The sequence below is a fragment of the Ascaphus truei genome, chromosome 9 (genome assembly GCF_040206685.1).
Source record: "Ascaphus truei isolate aAscTru1 chromosome 9, aAscTru1.hap1, whole genome shotgun sequence".
In the NCBI taxonomy this organism is placed as follows: domain Eukaryota; kingdom Metazoa; phylum Chordata; class Amphibia; order Anura; family Ascaphidae; genus Ascaphus; species Ascaphus truei.
The window spans coordinates 63,883,534-63,908,445 of NC_134491.1; the positions used below are offsets into that span (position 1 = coordinate 63,883,534).

General features: G+C 43.9%; 2 protein-coding genes across 2 annotated transcripts in view; both read left to right on the forward strand.

Annotated features, from left to right (window-relative positions):
• Positions 1–6,280: 6,280 nt before the first annotated feature.
• On the forward strand, positions 6,281–13,799 carry LOC142503158 (11-beta-hydroxysteroid dehydrogenase 1-like). The gene is made up of 3 exons (XM_075615240.1): positions 6,281–6,490; positions 9,484–9,614; positions 13,383–13,799. The coding sequence occupies exons 1-3, from the start codon at positions 6,403–6,405 to the stop codon at positions 13,440–13,442; spliced, it is 279 nt and encodes a 92-aa protein (XP_075471355.1). The 5' UTR covers positions 6,281–6,402; the 3' UTR covers positions 13,443–13,799.
• Positions 13,800–19,930: 6,131 nt separating this feature from the next.
• Positions 19,931–24,912, forward strand: part of LOC142503157 (11-beta-hydroxysteroid dehydrogenase 1-like) — a 31,014-nt gene continuing 26,032 nt past the window's right edge. The window contains exon 1 of the mRNA XM_075615239.1: positions 19,931–20,142. Coding sequence (XP_075471354.1) covers positions 20,055–20,142 — 88 coding nt within the window. The 5' untranslated portion in view covers positions 19,931–20,054. The remainder of the gene's footprint in view (positions 20,143–24,912) is intronic.

The following is a 24,912-nucleotide window of genomic DNA, read 5'->3' on the forward strand; positions in this document are numbered from 1 at the left end:
ATCTTGGTTGTGGCATCTCTCCTCCGTCCCTCTCGCGCGAGGTGCAATCTCCTCCCTGTTGACGTCATCCGTAGCCGCACCTCCTCAGTTGGGCACCGGAGCTGATTCAAGATGGATGCCAGTCTCTCTCCGCTGCCGTCGGGGGATCAGGTAGATGTTGCAGCCGGACCAAAGGGCCTTGTCTCTTCTGGGCTCTGGGGGGGATGCCGTGGGGGGGTTTAGCTGTACAGGGGTCTCAGCGGGACTGCTGCGGGTACTGTTTTAGCGAACAGAAAGCGGGGGGTAGGGAGGGGAGTCAGCAATAACTATGAGGGAACCCAGTCTCTTTAGTAGTCCAGTTACCGTGGACTGCGGGCATGATTTTTCTTGTTGGATCTTCCCGCCTCCCGCCATATTGGATCCGGCGCTGTTCTGTTTCCCGCCACCTCCTCTGTAATTTTGTCCTGTAAGCCCAGTTTAGTGAGGAAGGCTCCGCCATCTTCAGCTTTTTTTATTGTCGTAGATGCCCCGTTTCTGGACACAAGAAGCCCAAAGGGGAAAATCCAGCGGTATTTAACCCCTTCATCTCTGAGGATTTTAGTAATTGGGGTAAGTTGTTTTCTTTTTAATAGTGTTGTGGGGGAGATGTCTTGGAAAACTTGAATTTTGTGCGATTCAAAAGATGGATTATTGCGGGTCAGCTGGGTAAATAGTTCTTTTATTTTAAAATAATGGAAGCGGGCGATGATATCCCGTGGGGGGTCTCCCGGCTGCGGCCTGGATCTCAGGGCTCTGTGACACCGGTCCAGATGCAACTCTTGGGCCGTCCTGTCCGGCATCAATTGGGTTAGCCACCGGCCCACGAAATCCTCCGGGTCAGGTTCTTCTTCGGAGACCCCTCTAATTCTCACGTTATTCCGACGCTCTCGGTTTTCAGCATCTTCTTGTTTGTCTAAGAGGTCTTGGATAGAGTCCTTTACCTGGGCTAGTTGTTTGTCAGTTTTATGGAGGGACTTTACTGTGGTGTCCAGCTTCCTCTCCAGGGTGTCTGTTCTGTCGCCAATGCTGCTGATGTCCGCTCTCAGGGACGCCACTTCAGCCTGCAGGCATCTTTTAATATCAGTGCAGAACTCCTGCATATCGCGCCTCCGCATAATTCTGTTCCCGCTATCTTCATCCCTCTCTGCCTCTGAGTCGGACCCGCTTGGCGGGGGGCCCTCATGGCTGCGGGCGCGTGGCTGATCTCCTTTGCTGTAATAGTCAGTCATTACTGTGGAGGGGCGCTTCGATCTTGTCCCTTTAGACATCCTGGAGGTGTCCGGGTACGTTGTGGTCAAATTTCGGCGAAATCCGCCAGGTTTGGATGTATTTATTAATTAATTTGTGTCGGCTAGAAACGGAGCTGAATGATCAAGCAGCCATTCAGTCCGTTGTCGCGCATGCGCCGTCCGGTCTTGAAAATTTTAAATAAAAAGTAACAAAAAAAAAACATTACCCTGCCAGCATAAAGTAAATTAAAGTTGCACTTAACCCTGCCAGGATGAAGGCAGACATTGTCTTCCTACCCATCCTCCTCGGGCAGCAACAATACAATTAAAAAAAACTAACTACTGGCCACTAACCCCTTTTATCACTTTAGCAGTTAGTAACCACTATAGTAAATAAGGGGTTAAGCCCCCTCCACTGCTACCCACCCAGGAGGCCTAACCACCCTCCCAAGGGCAACTGCCCCTACCCCTGCTACCCATTGATTTTCAGTGGTAAACCATGCCCGCAATATGGGCATGGATTGCCACATTGACAATGAATGGGCAAGCTAAAAAAAAACACACTACATTACAATGAAATTACAAACATTTGCCTAAAAATGCATTGCTGGTCACTGTGCTTATTTATACCCAGAAAGCACAATGGCAGTCAACAGGCATAAAAAAAAAAATACACAATTAAATAAAAGCCAATTAATGTGTTTTTTTACCTTTGCTGTCTTCACCCTCCGAATCCTACTCCATCAGCAACTCCTGACCCACGACGCAATGCTCCTCAAACAGCCGATGCACAGAAATCCATGATCATATGTTGATTGAAGAGACGTCCCCGGCGAGTTCTTTTTATCCTGTCTTCTCTTCTTTTTAAACCAAAAGGGGCGTAAATATTGCCCCGTCTTCTTCTTGGCTTCATACTGGATTGGGGGTGTACATTTGGCACTCAAATGTGATGTCACATGCCGTATGTAAGGCCTGTCCCATCTCATTTGATGCCAAGAAGACGACGGGACAATATCCGCCTCCATTGGTTTATACAACAGGGAAGAAAGAAAAAAAGGAAAAAAGAACGAACTCACCGAAGATGTCTCTTCAATCAACTTATGATTGTGGACTTCTTTGCATCAGCTTTTTAAGGACCATTGTGTCATGAGTCATTACATTAGTTTAGCTGTATAGTAAGTATGTAACATATCCGGTGATTTTTATATATGCAAATTGTTTTATGTTTTGAGTGTTCAGACCAAGCCTGTGAGATGTTGTCACTTTGGTCTCCATGCAATGCTTGTAATAAAGAAATCATTACTTATTTTATTCTACTAAGATTTGGACAATCAGTACTTTTGGTTTTCCACTGCCACACCCTGTTGTGGGTATAGATAATTACAGTGACAAGCAAAGGGATAATGAGACAAATCTGTCTCAAACTAGTGCTACAAAAACCTGCAACAACAAGGCAATATATAAAATCCAGGTGTACTTGAACATCTTGTTTATATGAAGCAGTGCTAGATCAATACCATATTTATTGTGCTTTTAAGTGAGTGTCATGTATGTGGAATGAATGAAACCCCTTGTGACAACAGGATTAGTCTCTTGGTAGTTCAATCGGGGAAGAAACATAACACATGTGAGGGTAAAGGAGTTGACGCGAGTGGTGGTGAATAATTGGATCACATGGACCCTCCGCACTTCACTCTCTCCTATGGCTAATATTGTAGGAAGCCTCCTCCGTGTACAATAATCATGATATGAAAGAAATGGCTACTCACAGCACTTTAGGAATGATCGAAAGTCCCTGAGGAAAGCGTGCGTCTTTGTGTTGATATGGAAAGAAGTTGTAGTCCTGAGATTCCAAGCAGCCAGGTATGGAAGAGCACAGCTCAAAAAAACGGGAACCAGTTAGAATGCTAATTAAAACTTCGGATTTATTCTTGTAGGGGAGTCACACACAACATCAGCAGATGACAAGCAGCAATCTTCTTACGCGTTTCGCGCTACTAAGGCGCTTTATCCTTTATCAAAGAGTAACCATCGCTGAAACATAATGCCTATCAATGCACTTGTGGATTGTACTCCCTCTTATCGACTGCAGGAACCCCACCAATGAGAACCACCAAGGAATTAAGCCCAGGTGATCGTTATATGCAGGGGAACAGGCAGCCGTGACGTGGATAAATCAATCCACACGTGAAACAAAAATACAAACACAGTGAACAGAAAACATGACATTAGTTAAAATATATATCTGTGAAACTATTATAAGGTATCAAATATGATGATTAAAAACAAATGCCTATATCAAAAAGCCAAATGTTGCTAGATGGAGCTGAACTAATGAAAAGTAAATCAAAACTTTGTCAGGTATTAGAAATAACCTAACACCCCTCTCTGGGTATAGATAATTACAGTGTTTCTGGGTATAGATAATTACAGTGACAAGCAATGCATTTTTAGGCAAATGTTTGTTTTTATTTCAATGTATTGTATTACTGTATGTGGTTTATTATTTTTTTATTTATTTTTTAGCTTACCCATTCATTGTCAGTGTGGCAATCCATGCCCATATTCTGGGCTGTTACATTGTGCAACTTATCCATGTACTGTACTGTTTAAACATTAGAGGGAAGAATGAGAGAAGGGGAAAAGGGTGGGAGTGGGGAGAGAGGAAGAGAAAGGTGCGGACAGGGGGAGGAAAAGCAGGTGAGAACATTTAGGGGAGAAGCAGGTGGGCAGAAGGAAGGGAGCATGTGGAAATCTGGAAAATTCTGTTTATTTGCATATTTTGAACATGTATGATGCGCAATGAAATCTAAAAATCTAGGTGCGTCATATGAAGTGTGTTTCACACCCCTGGTATAAACTCTAAATCAGTCCCCTAATCTCTCTGGACAAATCACTTTATCTCCCTGTGCCTCAGCCATCAAAACTCTACTATATGCTCTTGGGGATAAGGACACATTATAAATAAAGCACTGCGTACATGGTCAAAGCTAGGTAGCCAGGTACCCTCTGGATTACTAATCTGCCCTGCCTAACACATAAACGTGATACCAGCGCAGGCAGTGTTAGACTTAATCTCGGACATGTTGCAGTAAACAACTCCCTAGAAGTGACTGGGGGGGAGGGGGTGGTCCAAGGCTGAGGTACTGCCCATAATAGGGGCGGCGACCTGGGACCTTCCCCTGGGCACGAAAAGGGTCTGCAGCCAAATTTTGTGGATCTTCTGCCTCTCCCTTGTAGGGGAGAGGTGGGTGTGTTCTCTCTCCCCGCAGGGGGAGTGGGATGTATTCTCCTCTGGGCCAGGGACCTGGTGCCAGGCTTTCCTTTCCGCAGGGAAGTGGAAAAGCTACCCCATACTCCACCAGGGGGTATGGGAGACAAAGGATAGACCTTTGGGGCCTCACGACCCGAGGGTTGAGTCCAGGGACCATGAGTGTACATGTTGGTGTATTGCTGTGCTGTACTGATGGAAGAATGAAGAACTGTTGCTGTTTTATACTCCTGCCTGAGACTGCAAAATATCAGGGGGAGTGAAGAGGTTTTCCTGTAGGGACTGCACCTGTCCATGATGGGTCCTGCTGGAATGGAGGCACTTCACTGAATAGCTGTTGATCCCTGAAATCCTATTCTGATAATCCCCACTACCACCGGCGGAGGCACAGAGCCTCCTGTGAGCCAACAGGTAACACCAACACCAGGTAACCACAGGAAATCTCTTTTATTCTGCGCTTATACTGCCAGCGACGCGACCGATGGCATCACCCGTCGCCATTGCGATAGTTGTAATGTAAGTTTAGGTGACATCGCTGGCTACAAAGACAGTGACATCAGAAAGGGGGAAGGCAGAGGGACGGAGAAGCTCTCTGATTGGCCACAAGGGGAGACTGTAGCTGAAAAAATCAAATAACAGTGACTACCAGACTTTAGGTAGCGCTGTCGCTTGGTCGTGCCGTCGCCGTTGCGTGCACTATAAGCACCGACGACGGCAACAATGCATTTGTTTTGACGCAACGGCGATGCGATGTCGCGTCGCCAGCACTATAAGCGCAGCCTTAGGGGGAAGATGGGTTACACTGTGTAAAAAAAAAAATTGCTCTGGTGTTGTATTGTATATCTTTATATAGCACCAAAAGTGTACTCAACGCTTCCTAAAGAATACAGTACAGGGAATTATAATAATACAATAAGTGCAGTCAAATCAGACAATAGGAAAGGAAATCCCTGCCCGAAGAGCTTACAATCTAAGAGGTTTGATGGGAGACTTAGGCCGGGGCCATGGTAAAAAATACAGCGCTGAGCCGCGCTGACGCTCATGCTCTCCTGCTCACATGAGCGTCAGCGAATGCGCTTGTGAGGTGGGTGGGAGGCGGGGCTGGAGGCGGGGCTAGTGCACCACGTCACGGCGCCTACATCACGGAGTAACATTGGCTTTTGCCGGTCACGTGACCGCCCCTCCGCGCGAAAAATGAAATAATCTGTCGGCTGCAATTCCACACGCCTGCGGAAGCGTCTACCAAAGCCCCACACATGCCGGATGCAGGAGGTAAGTTTCCTGGCTCAGCGCTGTATTTTTTACCATGGCCCGGCCTAACAGAGACAGTAGGTGAGGGAATAAGTGCGGTAGATGGCAGTGCTTGGGCACAATGGGTGGTAGGAGTGACTGAGTGAGTGTGGGGCAATAGCCATGAGTGCAGGCTATTGGGATGCTTGATTTGTGGGGCGAGTTTTAAGGTTAGTCAGTATTAAATCAGAAGGTTAACACCATATACAGGGGAAGAGATGGCAAGGAGGCACGGGTGAGATCAGGTGTGTATGTCTGGCTTCAGGCTTAGGGGAGATCCCCAGCAGCAGGAAGGCGTAGGTAGAGGGTGTGAAGAGGATTTGTGTGGGTGTTTTTTATTGAGTGGTAAAGAAGTTAAGGAGTTAATAGTTTGAGTCCGCCTTAGAATTTCAGAATTCCAGTTAGCTAGAAAAAAGCAAGCCCATGTATTGTGCAATTAACTAACAATATACTGTATGTGACCTGCAACCTTAAACACAGAAAAACTAAGGTCCAAGCTGCTTCACAGCAGTGCTAGGTTATTTAAACGCCCATTGCATTTGTTGAACACCTTGTGTTCTAGCACAAAGCTGCCTCTGTCCCTCTGGCTGCAGCATGTCTCTGCTGAAAAAGTTCCTCGTTGCCTTCACAGGGATCCTGCTGGCTTTTTACTTTTACTCAGGAAGAGACGTTTTTGAGCCGGGTAAGTCATTCCTGTTTCTCTCGACCCCTTGCTAGCTTTCTGTGACATTCAGCCTGGATTACTGTGTATGTCTTGGTTCTTCATCTCTCGCTGACATTCACTGCAATTAAAAGATCAGTGAATAAACTAAAAGCACTCGGCCATGTACCTGCTTTTATACCGTGTCAAATGTTGGTTTCATCATTTAGGAAACGTGTTATAGCTCTTTAAATATGAGCAAGATAACAGAACACCTTCCTACTGTCTCTGTACATTCTGCCTATTTACCAGTTCAATTGTAAGCTCTTTGGGGCAGGCCCTCCTTTTCCTAAATGTCACTTTTATGTCTGAAGCACTTCTTCCCGTTATGTGTTCATTTTCTTATTTGTTATTTATATGATTGTGACGTGTATTACTGCTGTAAAGCGCTATGTACATTGATGGCGCTATATAAATAAAGATTCTAGGAGTCTAACTAACACCATATCCCTATCTGCAATGTTGGCTGGGTAAGCCAGTTACCAACTTTAAATAACACACAGATATAACATTGAGTTCTTAACTGTCAGATGGGGACAGCGTCCCAATAGATTCTCAGATGCCGAATCACGTTAGGGGGGCCATCTACCCCAAACTGGATACTGGGGAGCAGCATCCACCCAGCCTCCAGGCTCTAAGAGAGAATGAAGCAGCCAAACTGCAATATATTCCTGTTCCTCAATTAGGAGAGCAGGTGCGGGAAACCAGAACCATTGTAAAGTCTGGTATAGATTTCATATCCACCAGCCTTAGTGACTGAATCTGCAGAGCAGTTCACATCCACACTTAGGGGTCTATGCAGAGAGCAGCGCTAGAATAAATTGGAGAGTTTAAGAAAAAGTAGCTTTAATGGAGAGTTTTATTCTCCATATGCAGAAATGGGCGAAATCCGCTATTTTTAGCATTACTGCATGTGGAGAATTGTAAATGAGGAGATGCGCGCAGCTGAAAGGGAGGGAAAAAAAATCGCGCATTTTTTTTTTTCCCTATAGCCGGCGAGCTCCTGCTTCTTGCCAACTTTAGTTGGCGGAGAAAATTGACGAAAATCGCGCCAAAAACAGCCGCTAGATGGCGAGCGCGCCTTTCTGAATTTGGATATTTTTCAGACTGGCGAGATGTAGGTTCTCGCCAGCCGCGCGGCGTGATTAATAAATAGAAAAAAAAATGGCGCTTTTTTCATACCTCGCCATTTTCGGCTGTTTTTAGCGCTATTTTCGCCGGAAAATGGCGAGATTGTTAATAGCGCTGCTCTCTGCATGAGGCCCTAAGTCTGCACTTTCTGTTATAAATGAGACAGAAAGCTGTCCACTATCCTGGGACTATGTCACAATACATACATACATTATACAGTTGTGGGAAAAGTAAAGTACACCCTCTTCGAATTCTATGGTTTTACATATCAGGACATAACAATCATCTGTTCCTTGGCAGGTCTTAAAATTAGCTAAATACAACCTCAGATGAACAACAACACATGACATATTACACCGTGTGTGTGTGTGTGTGTGTGTGTGTGTGTGTGTGTGTGTGCATGACATATTACACCGTGCACACGTCAGTATTTCTGTATCTCTGTAGAATTTTTCCAGTTCTGGTTTGTCCTTAATGTGAATTGCTGTTAAGCGGATTTAGCAAACGACTGGAGAATGTGCTGTGATTAACAGGTTAAAGCAGCAGAACGGGCTGATATGGGGCATTTTTTTAAATACAGTATACAGGTAGAATGAGGGAGCGGAATTCACATATATAGACAAAAGAAAAAAAACAAATAGCACAGCACAGTTTGACTCAAATATTTAAAAAGCACAAGTGATCTGCAGGTATTATACTCACAAACGTGTGAGCAAATGAGGCGTGTCACACTGAATAGGACTGTACAGGAACGGAGATCCCACGTAGATTGCCCTCTGGGTATGTTGTAGGGGTGTACAAGGACAGGAAATAGAGAGACACCATAGCGTAGACGGTATGTAATCACATTGAATGAAAAAGCACATCACAAGTGCGCACTTACAATGTGTCAGTTAAAAATAAGCATAGAGGGAAAACACAAATGGAGCGAAGACGTCCTCACCGCTCCTCCCTCGGATGGTTCCACACTTGATGGGACACAGATGCCTGGCGGGTGAGTACTTCCAAATGCGGCCGCAGGAAACACTACTCCAAACTCGGCGTCGGTCCACCTCAGTGTCTCTCAGCTGTCGCCTCGATCCCACGTGTTTCGCTGTAACCAATAGCTTCGTCAGCAAATTTTTACCCACGGTGGAGGAGGGTATGACGGAAGTGACCAAGGTCATCACCCTTCTTAATGCTATGTTGTGAGCACGCTGTGTGTGCGTACAAGTGTATTTTATCATTTATTTTTTATTATCATACCGTTTTATTAAATTGTTATCCTTTGCCATGTATACCTAGCTTTATCAGTTCTTTGCGTTGGGTAATGCACTATGGTAGTGTATATGGTTTTTGTCTCCTTTTCCTGAGGTACAGTATACATCATCACAAAGATCCAAGCTCATTTCATCTTAGCCCCACAGTGTTTTTTGAGCCTCAGCGCCAGAGGTCTGTTTTTGTTCATAACTTATTTAGTGTCTGTTTCTATTGTTTACCTAACTATAAAAAAAAAACCTGCAAGGTTGGCCATAAAAAGGTAGCAAGTTCGCACAACATATGGATGGGTGACATTGGCCATGTGACCTTTGTATTTTTAACGTAACTTTTGGAAAAATGACAATGGTAACATTTTTCAATTTTGCAAAGTTTTGAACAGAAATTCAACACATGACATAATGTTGCCGTTTTCATCAAATTTCAAACAAAAATTGCAAAATTTTTATTTAAAATAATCATACAACAAATTTCATAAAATTGTGAACTGTTTGAAAATTTGGTCGAAAACTGTATTTTGCTTGTATTGAGTGGGAATTTGAGTGCACTAAGCTGCTTTGCATTAATTGATGTTCCTCTTCCAACAGCTATGCTGAAGGGCAAGAGAGTCCTAGTGACAGGAGCCAGCTCTGGCATAGGAGAGCAGATGGCATATCACCTGGCAAACATGGGATCTCACATTCTGATAACAGCACGGACGGAGGAGAAGCTCAAGAAGGTAAAGTCTTCACACTGTCAGATAATCTTTGCTGAACACACTCAATCTTTAGGTGAAACCTAGACACTGATGAATGACAATTGACCAACTAGTCTGCCCGTCTCCCCTACATACCAACACTTTTTTTTTTTAGTATTTCCTATCCTGATAGACTCACCATGTGTCCATTCTTGAATGATCTGACCATCTATCTCACCAGTTCTGCTGGGAGATTGATGCATCATTTACTCCACCACCGTCCAGCTCAAAACTTGTTCTTCCTCTGAAAGATGCTTCCCTCATGTACTTTGTTGATGCCCTCAAATACTTTCAAAAGTCTCTCCCGTACCTTCCTGTTGGCCCTATTTTATGGTGTATATGTTGAAGTCCTTAGATCTTTGTTGATAAGGTGTTGCATGTAAACCCAGCTAAAGAATAACATTTTTTAGGGACATTTCAGGCAGAAGTTAAGTAGAGAAGCAGCCAGGAAAAAATATATACACTGCTCTCTCTGCGCAAACATCGGCACATTAAAAATTATTTAAAATACATTTTTATTGATAGTGTAGATGTGCAGGGGTCTCCGGAGCTGAACCGCGTTGGTTTCAGGTCTGGGGACCCCCTGCTCCCCGAGATACAGCCCCCTTTATGAGGTGCCGGTATCCCTCTGCGTTTAAAGGGCCCGATCACGTGATCGCGGCCTGTAAACAAAGCAGAGGGATACCGGCACCCCCTAAAGGGACCTGTATCTCAGAAAGCAGGGGGTCCCCAGACCTAAAACCAAAACGTTTCTGCTCCGGAGACCCTCTGCACATGTACAGTATGAATAAAAAACATATATAAATAAACACTCGTTCCTTACCTTAGCGGCTATGTGCTACGGTAATGAAGCAGCATTTCTGTATTTTAATAATATTGTACAGTGAGCAGGGGGTTCCCTGAGCCAGAAATTAATGCTCAGGGACCCCCCCTGCTCCTGCACAATATTATTAAAATACAGAAATGCTGCTTCATTACCATAGCGGATAGCCGCTAAGGCAATGAAGGGGTTAACTCACCGTGCCCGCTTTATTGTGGGTAGCGGGGGTGGGTGAAGGGGGTATTTGGCCCTTGGTGTGAGTTTAGGACTTGCAGGGGGGTTGCGGGTGCACTTAACCCCTTCACGACCGTAGCAGTTAATACCGCTACGGTCATGAAGGGGTTAAGCCCTCCCGCTACCCCCCCGCAAGCCCTAAACAGCCACCGTTGGGGCTAATACCCCCTTCACCCACCCCCGCTACCCACAATAAAAAAAAACTCGCACACAGCAGCCGCCAAAAAAAATATATATATATAAATAAATAAATAAATGACTATAAATAAATACATTTGAAATACATTTTTATTTATAGTGTAGATTTGCAGGGGGTCTCCGGAGCTGAACCGCGTTGGTTTCAGGTCGGGGGACCCCCTGCTTCCCGAGATACAGCCCCCTTTATGAGGTGTCGGTATCCCTTTGCGTTTAAGAGGCCCGATCACGTGATCGCGGCCTGTAAACCAAGCAGAGCAGAGGGATACCGGCACCCCCTAAAGGGGCCTGTATCTCGGGGAGCAGGGGGTCCCCAGACCTAAAACCACAGCGGTTCAGCTCCGGAGACCCTCTGTACATCTACACTATCAATAAAAATGTATTTTAAATGTATTTATATTCATTCATTTATTTATTTATTTATTTAGATTTATTTATTAATTGTGCTGTTGCTGCTGTGTGTGAATTTTTTTTATTGTGGGTAGTGGGGGTGGGTGAAGGGGGTATTAGCCCAATCGGTGGTTGTTTAGGGCTTGCGGGGGGTAGCGGGTGCACTTAACCCCTTCACGACCGTAGCGGTACTAACTGCTACGGCCGTGAAGGGGTTAAGTGCACCCGCAACCCCCCCGCAAGTCCTAAACTCACACCAAGGGCCAAACACCCCCTTCACCCATCCCCGCTACCCACAATAAAAAAAATTCACGCACAGCAGCCCCACAATTAATAAATAAATCTAAATAAATAAATAAATACATGAAGAGAAATAAATATATACTGTATATATATACTGTATATATACAGTATATATATAATAACAATCCCTATACATATACAGTATATACACACACATGATGAACCAATATACAAATAAATGTAGAATGGTTATCAAAATCATACTGTCCTACAAATAACGCTTCTCCATACAGACAATAATAATAATAATCAATTTAATAATCCTAACTGATCTTACAATATAAAACATAACATTCCAATCCACACAGTACATTGCATTTACATTGTATAAATGATGCATAAAATCTATGCACCATATACATTCTGCAAATGGATGTTAACAATATCATTGCAAGCTACTGTACCAGTAAATACAAACACTTCCAAACAAGTCAACTATTTTAACCAATCAAGTAAGCAAAAATCAATATATACTGTAAGTACCAACCAGAAAACACAATTTAAAACCAAAGCTAACCCTTACAATACTGGGAAGAAACCAACATTTGGTCTAATAACCCCTTCAGCGCAAACCTGGTCTCATGGCATCGCTATATAGACGACGTACTGTTTATATGGAAGGGGGATGAACTAAAACTGAGAGATTTCATCACACACATTAACCAAAACAACATTAATTTGGAGTTTACATCCGAGCAGAGTAAGGTAAATATCAACTTCCTGTACCTCAACATATATATAGAAAATTCAGAAATTAAAACAAAAACATTCTTCAAACCAACGGATGCTAATAATTTTTTAATGACGACCAGCTGCCACCACCCAAAGTGGTTAGATAACATTCCGTTTGGCCAGTTTCGGAGAGTCCGGAGAAACTGCACTGATGATAGCACCTTCAGGGATCAAGCAGACATTTTGAAAGGCAGATTCCTTGAAAGAGGCTACTCTCCAGAACTCATAGAATCAGCAGTAGCCAAAACTAATGCAATACCACGTAACGACATGCTGATCTCCAAAACAAAACAGGGAAACACACAATTCCAAACACCATTCATTAGTACTTATAATGCAGATGCCATGAAAATTCAAAAAATAATAACAAAACATTGGCATGTGGTACTACAAGACCCTGTCCTCAAAGACAACATCCCCAATGTCCCAAAAGTCATATTTAGAAAGGCACCGTGCATTAAACTCAAATTAGCACCCAGCGTCTACAAGAAAGAAGAACCAAAAGTTCAGACCTGGTTACCTCCAGTAAAAGGTTTCCACAGCTGCTTTATTTGCAAAGCGTGCAAACAAGCAGCAAAGGGAAACAAACTGGAATTCACGTCAAACGTTACAAAAGAAACTTTTAAGATAAAGCAACATCTAGACTGCCGCACAGACCACATTGTTTATCTATTGTCTTGCCCCTGTGGACTCCAGTACGTGGGTCGCACTTCAAGATCTTTGCGAGTCCGCGTACTGGAACACATGGGAAATATAAAAAGGCAGCTAATGACACACAGCGTTTCTAAGCACTTCAGCGTATTTCATGAGGGTAACCCAAATCTTCTGACTTACAAGGGAATAGAGAGGGTAGATGCCAATTGGAGAGGTGGGGATCGCCTGCGTAAGCTATGCCAACGAGAAACCTTCTGGATATATAAATTAAAGACACTAACACCCAGAGGACTCAACATAGACATAGATCTGGGGGCATTTATGTGATCACCCAGACTACGGCCTACATATTCCATTCATTGGACATCATGTATGCTTAAACTAAGGTGACCACTAACCTGCTTTTTCTCCTCCAACCACAGATACACCCGCCCAAGGCTCTGAAATTCTCTCCTCCATTTGGGATTGGACTGTATTATTGACGACTGCCTTTTAAACCATAGATCCTCATTTTTATCTTATGGTATACTATTTTTAACTTATAATTTTTACCCGGGACAGAGACTTTTTTCTAGTCCATTTGATTTCATGCAGAGATTTTTTGGATATTCCACACATTTATTTTTTGCTTTTTATTATTATTTTTATTTTTATTTTTGTTTCATGATTTTATCCACTCCACCTGCTTCCCTCAGCAGTGAGTTTTAAACTCGGTTAGCAAACAATTAGAGCATGTCAATCCATTTGTCATACTCACTCACATAGGACATCAATTCAATATGTTGCTCACTATTATTATTTGAACATTATCTTATTACTATCCCCATTATCATTACCTTCACTAATTCACATTAGGTATTAAACCTAATTTCATTAGAGTATTTTTAATTACTCTGCACTTTAAATATTTAAATACCTATCTTCAGTAAATTAGGATTAGATTTTATCTAATACTCTTAGAAGTAACTCACATTATGATATGTACTATTTATAAACTACCGTCATTAATTTATAACAGGCAATTTAATTTAATTATATTAAACTTTATCACTCTGCACTTTAAACACTTAAACACTTTTTTATCAACACAAGACTAGATTATACCTAACACTCCTTAAAGTAACTCACATTAGAACATATACTATTTATAAATTAACCATATTTTGGATCCTTAATACACAAGAATAAACTATACCTATTATTTTTAAGAGCAAACACAATTTAGAATATATATCACATTTTTAATCACTGTATAACACTATAAGCATATAAGAATAGACACACAACTCAGCACATATAAACAATTTTATTAGGTTGCACAACGTGACAATTATGGCACAGTATAATCTTTATACTTTATGCAGCAGCCACCAGAGGCATACACAACACCTTTCATGATACTTTTAAGGCATCTTTTAACCCCTTCAGCATTTGGTTATAAGTGAGAGTACATAGATACAGAACATGCAATAACGCAGTATACAAGGGACTGCGCGCGAACTTTTCTTCCTTTTTCTCTTTTTTTCTTTTCTTTTTCAACAACACGGAACTTTATTGAGACGCACAAGGACATACGATTGTATTGCCTGAAAACTTTATTATTTAGACCACCACACATGCGCGACCCAATAGAAGATGGGATGCGCGCGCACCCTACAAGATGGGATGCGCGCGCACCCTACAAGATGGGATGCGCGCGCACATTACAAGATGGCGACGTCCCGTCGCATTAGAGGAACAGGATTGCAATTAATGCAATTAACACAACGACCAGGATTGGCTAAACCCGGCATAAAAGAGGCTGGAAACAGCAGGAACACATCTACAGAGTCTGAGGAAGTCCAGTACTTGGACGAAACGCGTTGCTCTTTTACCTGGAACATTTTAACAGCACATCACAGAGGAGACAGAGGTGTAGTTGCAGCTCCCCATCCGGACGCGGAAGGCGAGACCCCCTACTACTATACACCATACTGTCCCCCCTTGCTTTTACTTCCCCAAGAAACGTTTGGTTTCTGTTTTTGTTTTTGTTTTTATTTCTTTATTAAAGTTAGTTTGTACCCTCCAGACCCTAGTGTCTTTTATATGCGTTAAACCCCATCTTCACCATTAGCTACATCAGGAACAGAAGAACAAAGATACCGCTAGAAGTGTGTACTCACACTGGCCCGTGTGAGTATTGTGTTATATTTACCATTTATACCATTGTACCCCTCCCTTTCATCACCTGATACTAATTGGGTAACACCCATAAGTAAACAAGATACCAAGATAAGAGTACACTCACACCAGCCCGTGTGAGTGCCGGAGTATAATCTATATATATTTTTATGGTGGTCCATAAACACACCATCCCCCCCCCCCACATTGACGTATATATGTATATGTGTTAACCCTATCCTCCTTTCTGTTTATACGAGAGGAAATCCTCCTGGAGTTGCACTCTGAACCAACGAAGCAAGCAGCCTATACATCAAGAAGAAGAACCCACACCGCAAGAAGAAAAGCCTCACCAGAAGCACACGGGATTCCAAAAGAAACCTTGATGTGATTGGGCTTACACCAGGCCGTGTAAGTTATATATACTTTTATTCTACCCTTTCACCAATACATACGAACCCATGTGTGTCTATCCTTCAAATTAGACATTAGACACCTGAGCTACCACACTCGCTCAGGATATAATTACTTTATTTTAAAAGCAATTACTAGTTCTACAACACTGCCTGTTTCCAACTATTGTGCTCCCCCATCCTTTTTGTATTCAATACCAAGGATTACATCTATCTAATTGTAAAAAACATTATACATTATACACACATTGAAGCATTGCAATAAACAACATACAGTACAGTACATCCCCTGTATCTCCCTGCCTTCAGTGTCATCTGTTTAAAGCGCCCTCCCCCCTAATGTTTCTGTTAAATCTTTCTGCCTTCAGTGTAATCTGTTTAAAGCCCCCTCCCCCCTAATGTTTCTGTTAAACAGATTACACTGAAGGCAGAGAGATTTAACAGAAACATTAGGGGGGAGGGGGCTTTAAACAGATTACACTGAAGGCAGAGAGATTTAAAGCCCCCTCCCCCCTAATGTTTCTGTTAAATCTCCCTCCCTGCCTGTAATGCTGTGAGTGCAGTGTATGTAAATGTGGGGAGGGGGAGTGGGTTATAACCCCACCTCCTTGACTGTGGTCTGTGTAAAGCCCCCTCCCCCTAATGTTTCTGTTAAATCTCCCTCCCTGCCTGTATTGCTGTGAGTGCAGTGTACTGCTGCGGCCAAGTTTATTCGAGCATTTGCCCGTTCTTGGCCGCAGCAGTATCCTGGCGCGCGCCGCAGGGTGACGGGCGCGCGCCGAAGCAGCGGAAGAGCGCCCTCCGATCGGGGCGCTCTCCCTACCGCTGCCGGGTCCGCCGGGTCCCCCGGAACCCCCTGCCGCCGTCCCGCGATCGCGGGACACCAGGGCTCCCTCGGGGAGCCCTGGACGCGCGTGCAGGGGGCGCTGGCACCCGATGATGCGTGACCGCGCATCGGTGATGCGCGGCACGCTCAGGGAGTGCGGCTCGCAAGCCGGGACATTTCCCGGCTTGCGGAATGAGCCGCACTCGGATAAACTGTGTCGGCAGTGTATGTAAATGTGGGAAGGGGGGGGGGACCCAATGTGCATACTGTGAGGTCTAACCACCCTCACCCCCTACCCACATACCGTTACCCCCCCCCCCATCCTGGCCATGGCCCCTCCGCTTCTGCAAAACAGACACAAAAATTAAAACATCCAAAGTAATGTCCCCTAACCCCTTAATCACCATAGCGGTTATTAACTGCTACAGTCATTAAGGGGTTAACCCACCCTCACCCACCACTCGGGATGCCTACATACCCTCCCACACTAACCCCCCCCCCGTGAGGCCTAACCACCCAGTCAGTACCCACAAGGGAGGCCTACCCACATACCGTTGGGGAAACACCCGCCCCCCCACCCCCAGTACCCACAATAAAAACAGTACAATGACCCACAATAAACAGCATTATATTTATTAAATACATTACCCACCCCCTGTGCCCCCCCATAAATACAAGATTTATTCTTTTACATACAGGGTTCATAACGCAGCCCCACGCGAGTCCCCGGTGGGCTGGCAGGGCACCTGGACAGACCTACAGTTTACCAGCAGCCCTTTTTACACAGGTTCTGGAGGCCTGCTGGTGGATCCTGCCAGCACCATGGCCCCCAGGTGGTCTCCTTGGTTCACCGTGGGCCACAATTGGGTCCCCACGGTAGGCCCAAGGATGTCTGGGAGCCCCGGGTCAGACCCACAGGTGTCTGCGGGGCCTCGGGTGGTTCCCTCGGGGGTCTGGGGAACTCACGGGTGCTCACTACGGTTCCGCGGTGCCCCCACAGAAGTGGGACCACACATCATCATCCCCGCACCTACGGGTCGGCGGTGCCCCCACAGAAGTGGGACCACACATCGTCATCCCCACAGACTACGGGTCGGCGGTGCCCCCACAGAATTGGGACCACACATCGTCATCCCCGCATGTGTCACCCGTGGAACCACCAGCCTGATACCCTTGGGATACCCGAAGATACCACAGGTGGTCTCCAGAGGTCCCACGCAGAACCACGGAACCAACCCTGAATGTAAAAAAAATAAACCTGGCCTATACATTCAATTCATACACCCTCCCCCCCAACACCTACAGTACAATAATGTGCAAAATAACTATTATCCAGATATGGATAATAGATTAATTGCCCATTATTAAAAACATTAACTAGCATATACAAATAAATAAATTACTACTGACCTCATCAATACGAAGTGTCCGTGGCCAGCAACATCCTTGTCTTGTCCACAACATACATAGCAAATACAAAGCCAATACATTGCAAGTACATTCAGATATCAATTAACCCCTTAAACACCTTATCAGATAATAACCGCAAAGGTGATTAAGGGGTTAAGCCACACAGGCCCGATACCCACCCTTCACCCATGAATTTGTACAGTGGCTTCATCATGCAACTATATACAGTATATATATATATATATATATATATATATATATATATATATATATATATATATATATATATATATATATACTGTATATATATACAGAGAGAGAGAGAGAGAGAGAGAGAGAGAGAGAGAGAGATACTGTATATATATATATATATATATATATATATATATATATATATATATACACAGTATATACACACACATGATGAACCAATATACAAATAAATGTAGAAGGGTTATCAAAAGCATACTGTCCTACAACCAAACACTTCTCCATACAGACACTACATTAAAATCAATTTCCTTTAATAATCCTAATTGATCTCACAATCTATATCATCACAAACCAATGAAAAACCTCACATTCCAATATATATGATGCATAAAATCTATGCACCATATACATTCTGCAAATGAATCAACCAAGTAAACAAAAATCAATTAGCAATCATTATTTACATCCCTAAACAATTCATACTCCATCAAGAACAATGAAACAATTAACTAATTGAAGCCTGGAGTAGAACAATTTAGCCTGTGAAAAAATACAGTACCGACCAGAATACAACCTTTAAAACCAAGGCAACACACAATACAATACCAAGGAATACATCTATCTAATTTTAAAATACTTTAAACTCACAATAAAGCATAGCAGCATAGACAAATTAATTTAAAACACATCAAATCAAGCTTTTAAAACAACATCATTTCTTACCCTGTATGTATATATCTCTCTAGACATATATACATACATACATACAGTGGCAAGAAATGATATACCACAAAAAAAAAAATACACATGTTAAAAACCTTTTGAAAAAATTAACAAGTTAAATAAAATACATTTCTTTAGTTCACTTACCATTACTTGCCCCCACCGACTCCCGTTGCGCAGCTTACCCACGAACCAATCCACGATCAGGAACCCATAAAATAAAAAAACATAAAATAATAAACATTAAACTAAAAATCCAAATCAATCCACGGGTCTTCTATTTGTAATCCATCTTCATCTGTATTCTTCTATCTCCTTCCAGCGGGGCGGGGTCTTCTCCCCGTCTGCGGCCACGCCCTGGTCTTCTTTCTTGCCCGGAGGTCCTTCCTCCGCGGCGTCTGGCTTCATAATGAGACGACATAGGCTTTTAAAGGCCTATGACGTCACATTTTTCGTCATGGTTCCCACGGTCCTGATTGGAGATGGATTACAAGTCTCCCTACATCCCATGTAGATTGTAAATGCTTCGGGCCATGGAGTGCTTTCTCCCAATAATTTACCATTGAATGCACTTCTTACCATTGTATACCATATCAATATTTATTACGTAATTTAGTTCCTCAGCTATTTAAAGGCAGGAACTTACACACAGTCAGTGCTTCCAGATCCTACAAGAGGCAGGGCCTGCTTCTCATAGGGATGCCTACTGCTGCGGCAGCATTTATTCTTAGTAATCACTGGCATGTACCTGGCATGTTCCTGGAATGCCACTCTGTTCACCCGGAGCATGCCGGGCTCCTCTTGCCTTCCCAGCCAGGCGCATTACACGGCTGACGCGCGGTTGATGTGTTAATTAATAATGGTTCAGGATTTACTAGGCTGCAATGCTTCGCGTGACCGCCAGATGGCATAAATTCATGAATTGTAATGCAGTATATATATATGTATATGTATATATATATATACTGTATAACAACAACCCCTATAACCCCTAACATACACATACAGTACTGTATATGCACATCAATGATACTATAGGCCGGGGGTCCCCAGACGCGGTTCAGCTCCGGAGACCTAGATACACTAGGTAAAAAAAATTGCTCTGGTAGTTAAGGAGTTAATGGTTTGAGTCCGCCTTTGGATTTCAGAATTCCAGTGAGATAGGAAAAACCCAGCCTATGTATTGTGCAATCAACTAACAATATACTGTATGTGACCTGCAACCTTAAACACAGAAAAATGAAAGTCCAAGCTGCTTCACAGCAGTGCTAGGTTATTTAAACGCCCATTGCATTTGTTGAACACCTTGTGTTCTAGCACAAAGCTGCCTCTGTCCCTCTGGCTGCAGCATGTCTCTGCTGAAAAAGTTCCTCGTTGCCTTCGCAGGGATCCTGCTGGCTTTTTACTTTTACTCAGGAAGAGACGTTTTTGAGCCGGGTAAGTCATTCCTGTTTCTCTCGACCCCTTGCTAGCTTTCTGTGACATACAGCCTGGATTACTGTGTATGTCTTGGTTCTTCATCTGTCACTGACTTTCACTGCAATTAAAGACCAGTGAATAAACTAAAAGCACTCAGCCATGTACCTGCTTTTATACCATGTCAAATGTTGGTTTCATAATTTAGGAAACGTGTTATAGCTCTTTAAATATGAGCAAAATAACAGAACACCTTCCTACTGTCTCTGTCCCTTCTTCCTACATACCAAATCGATTGTAACCTCTTTGGGGCAGGCACTCCTTTTCCTAAATGTCACTTTTATGTCTGAAGCACTTCTTCCAATTATGTGTTAATTTTCTTATTTGTTATTTAAATGATTGTCACGTGTATTACTGCTGTGAAGAGCTATGTACATTGATGGTGCTATATAAATAAAGATATCACACATACATACAATTTTAAAGTACTATATATATATATATATAGTACTTTAGAGTTGTATGTATGTGTGATATCTTTATTTATATAGCACCATCAATGTACATAGCTCTTCACAGCAGTAATACACGTGACAATCATTTAAATTACTTAAATTACTTATATATATATATTCTATAATATCCCACTACCCGATAAAGATATATATATTAATATACAATCACAATAGAAAAGAATAGAACTTAACTTAGCTATATTGGGTGCAGGTAGAACGATCCGTGTTCACCAAAAAGTGGAACAAATTGAAAATATTTCATTATTGCATTAAAGCACATACAAACATCGACAGTAACGTTTCAGACCACACGGGGTCCAGAAGCTTGAAAAAGTGTATGTTGTGTGAAACGTCACTGTCGATTTTTTTGTACTGTACATGCTTAGATGTATTAAATAAATATTATCTACTTATTCCACTCTGCAGAGCTGTGGGATGTATACTGTAGATGTGTAGCTTTTCCCACTGAAATGTTAAGGAACTTGATTTATAAGCTAAATAATGAGATACTGAGCCGAAGCCACATTTCCCACTATGTGAGGTCTGAGCGCACAAGAGATAAACGCGGTTATTCATTAACATAAAGTACCGCTTTCTTTTATTGAAATTGTCTCTCTGTACGCCTTTTCTTTTAATTTTAGTGTTTTACCTTTGACCCCGTTGATCACGGGAGGAGCATTAAGCTGCACGAGAGATAAGGAACCGTAAAGAGAACAAACAGTTCGCGCACACTTACTACCTACAGTTATTCATTGACAGTGAAGTGCAAAATGTTTGAACCAGGCATAATGTGCTATCGATTGTCACAAAAATATTAGCAAACTTCACAGAAAACTAATTGGCCAAGCGTCACCTGACTACATATACTGCTATTTACTTAGAATTCTGGCAAAAATGACTTCACTTATTTAAGCAAAAGTTTGCTTATCTTTAAACAACGCAAGAAAGCGGCAAAATGTCGCAAAAAAATGCAAATTCTGTGAACCTACCAAAATGCACAAACTTTGAAGACATTTGCACGTTTTCTGTTCATTAAACTGCAGTAGTGCCGATCAGGCCGCTATCCCACAAACTCCCATTTAAACCAGTTGGAGCTTCCTCGTCATTGTGCCCTGGTCGGTACTATCAATTCATACTTTAATGTCTTACTCCTGCAAATCTGCCACCTTGAACAAGCGTTTGCTCTCTGTAATGCAAATACTGTAAGGAAATAAAAGACTTTTGCTCTGGTTTTGTTCACTTTGAACGTGAATTTTTTTTTTTTAATAGTCACTCGAAAAATCTTCTCGACCTTTTGATCTTGTGTTCTTATTTTTACAATCCTATGCTTTGTCAGTAGATATGGGGTGCCCAACTCCAGTCCTCAAGGCGCTCCCCCCAACAGGTCAGGTCATACACTGAGTCATTGATTGATCCCGCCGTGCTGAAGCTAGGATATCCTGAAAACCTGACCTGTTAGGGGCTCAGTCTTGAGGACTGGAGTTGAGCACCACTGCAGTAGATATATGAGCAGTTCAAATATTAAGTTACATAGTTACATAGTAGATGAGTGTAACGGGTATTCACTCCGCCCAAATCACAGATATGGTGTGAGTGTGTGGGAACCTATGTGTTACCAGGTGTGGTGCATATACCTGTAGGTTCACAAGAGACCTAAGCCTCCGCTTGTTGGGAACCTGGGGTGAGACCTTCAGCTCGATCTGGTTCACAGCGCCTCCACCTGTGTAGGGTTCTAAGAATGTAGAGGGTTGCCTACACAGGACCCACATATACAATAACCACATACACAGGAATGTATATAACCACTTTACTGTAATGCAGAATAATCACACACCTTGATAATAGTAATACTTCCCCTAGAGGGTAACTCCACAAATATAACTCAGTCCAAAGTGTCTTTCACTCCACTAGGAATGTACCTACCCACCACCGTGTATCCCCACACCGTGTCCACAGCCTAACCCCTTTGTCCCGTGGTCAGCGCTGCCACTATGTGTAATGAATATATATATATATATGATATGTTGGTGCACTTAGGAAGGTACCTGCCGAGCGCTCCTGCACTCGGGCCAGCAATCAACTTCAAAAAGGATCTGCCGCTTGGTGATCCCGTCTGTCATCCAATGCTTCCTCACACGAGGGTCCGCCAGGGGCGATCCCACCCTGGAGATAGTCTCTGTCTCTTTAGCACAGACTTGAGACCAAGTCTCTTCTCGGGGACGCAGCATCCGCTGTGTCCCTATCTAACACTAGTACTACTGTGACAGGGTCCCTAGCCTAGGGCCTGTCCCTGTAGCACCACAAGCTGGGGAGTTCAGGACCTATCTGGGGCCTAGGGGGTTACTGGCCTAATGCAGTGGGTCACTGACCCCTGCACTCACCTCCTTCCCCTAGCTCTCCGGGTCCAGCTCTGGCACTCTCCCGCGCACGCAAAATGTATCCTTTCCTGGCAAGCAGGGAGCTCCTGCAGCCCTATTGGCTCCCTGGCGTCACGAGGCTCATGAGACTTGTAGTCCTGTTTAAGAGCCTTCCCTGGTAGGCTAGCGTTCGCGCGCTCCTTTCTTCGCATGCGCCACTCTGCCGGGCTGCCGGGGCATCTGTGCATGCGCGACATAGTGCAAGATGGCGGCGCCCTGCTCGGGAGCCGCCGAGAACTGCCGGGACGCCCGAACGCTCCCTGCACTGGCCCCCACCCTCCAGAAGTGCCGGCGGGTCCATCGAGTGACCCGCGGCAGCGGAGGAGTGAGGGGGGGGGGGGTCACGGGGCAGCAGGCACGCAAAGGGGACCTGGCTACATCCTCCCCCTGGTAAAAACCCCAATGTCCTCGCTTGGAATACATAACTCAACCATGTACAGAAATTATATAATAAAAATGCAGTTCAATCATATAACTTAGCACATTCGCATTGACTTTATACGATGTTGAACAATTCTGTGAGCATCACAATCACAGATTGGATTTTGCTCCGAGACCACTGCTGAGCCTCATAATGGGGTGCCCCAATTTGATCATAGGTTACCCGATTTGGAGGGTACCTGACTCTTTGGCTCCGGCGGAGCTGTTCTTCTGCAACTCCTTCGGGGGAGTAATAAACAGAGTCCTGAGGCTCAGCCTCTTCCCTTGAGGGGAGAAATGTCTCTGGACAGTCTCTGTTTGGCACAAAGCATGGGCTCTGTGGATCCAAAGGCTGGCCTGTTGGTGCCACCTTAGTAGACATTGGCCTACGGGGCCCTTTACCCGTGGCTCCTCCGGGAGATACCCCTTCAGTGGAATAGTCCCTTTGAGAGAGTCCTTCCATAGGATCTTCAGGAGTTTCAGAGTGGGTTTCGTTATTTAGTCTCTTGACCATCTTTGATAAGTCGGACTCACCGTTGTGCGGTGTGGCCAGTATTTCTGCTTCCTCATCTCCCACTTGTGGAATGGGGAGAAGATGGTTACGGTGCCATACCTTTACTCGGCCGTCGGTGTCTTTGATGCGATAGACCGGGAGACCAAGCATCTGAGATTCTATTTCATATACACGTCTCTCCATCGGTCGGCCAATTTGTGTTTTCCTGGGACTCCCAGGTTTCGAAGCAACACAGCGTCTCCAGGACGAAGCTCCCGATATTTGACCTTATGATCGTATCGCCTTTTATTGCCAGTGTTCAGCTTAGCTGTAGACTTCTCAGCCTGTTGATAGGCCTGCTGCAAACTGTCTTTAAGTCTTTGCACGTATTTGAAATGGGTAGCATTGTGTATCCCATCCGTCGAGACTCTAAGACGTACATCCACTGGTAGTCTCGCCTCTCGCCCAAACATGAGGAAGTATGGGGAGAATCCAGTTGACTCGTGTCGGGTACAATTGTACGCATGCACCAGGGCCTCCACGTGTCGCCTCCATTCAGTCTTCTGAGCACTCTGTAGAGTTCCGAGCATGTCCAGTAAGGTTCGATTAAATCGTTCTGGCAACGCATCTCCTTCGGGGTGGTACGGGGTCGTTCGTGATTTGGCGATGTTCAGCATTTTGAGCAGTTCTCGGATCAGAGTGCTCTCAAAATCCCGACCTTGGTCTGAGTGAAGGCGGTTTGGAAGACCGTACTGCACAAAGTACTTCTCCCATGATATTTTTGCCACTGTGATGGCTTTCTGATCTTTCGTGGGGAAGGCCTGGGCATACCGGTTGTAATGATCCGTGATGACCAGCACGTTGCATATTCCCCGGCTATCAGGCTCAATGCACAGGAAGTCCATACACACAAGGTCCATTGGGCCAGAACTCTTCAGATGGCCCA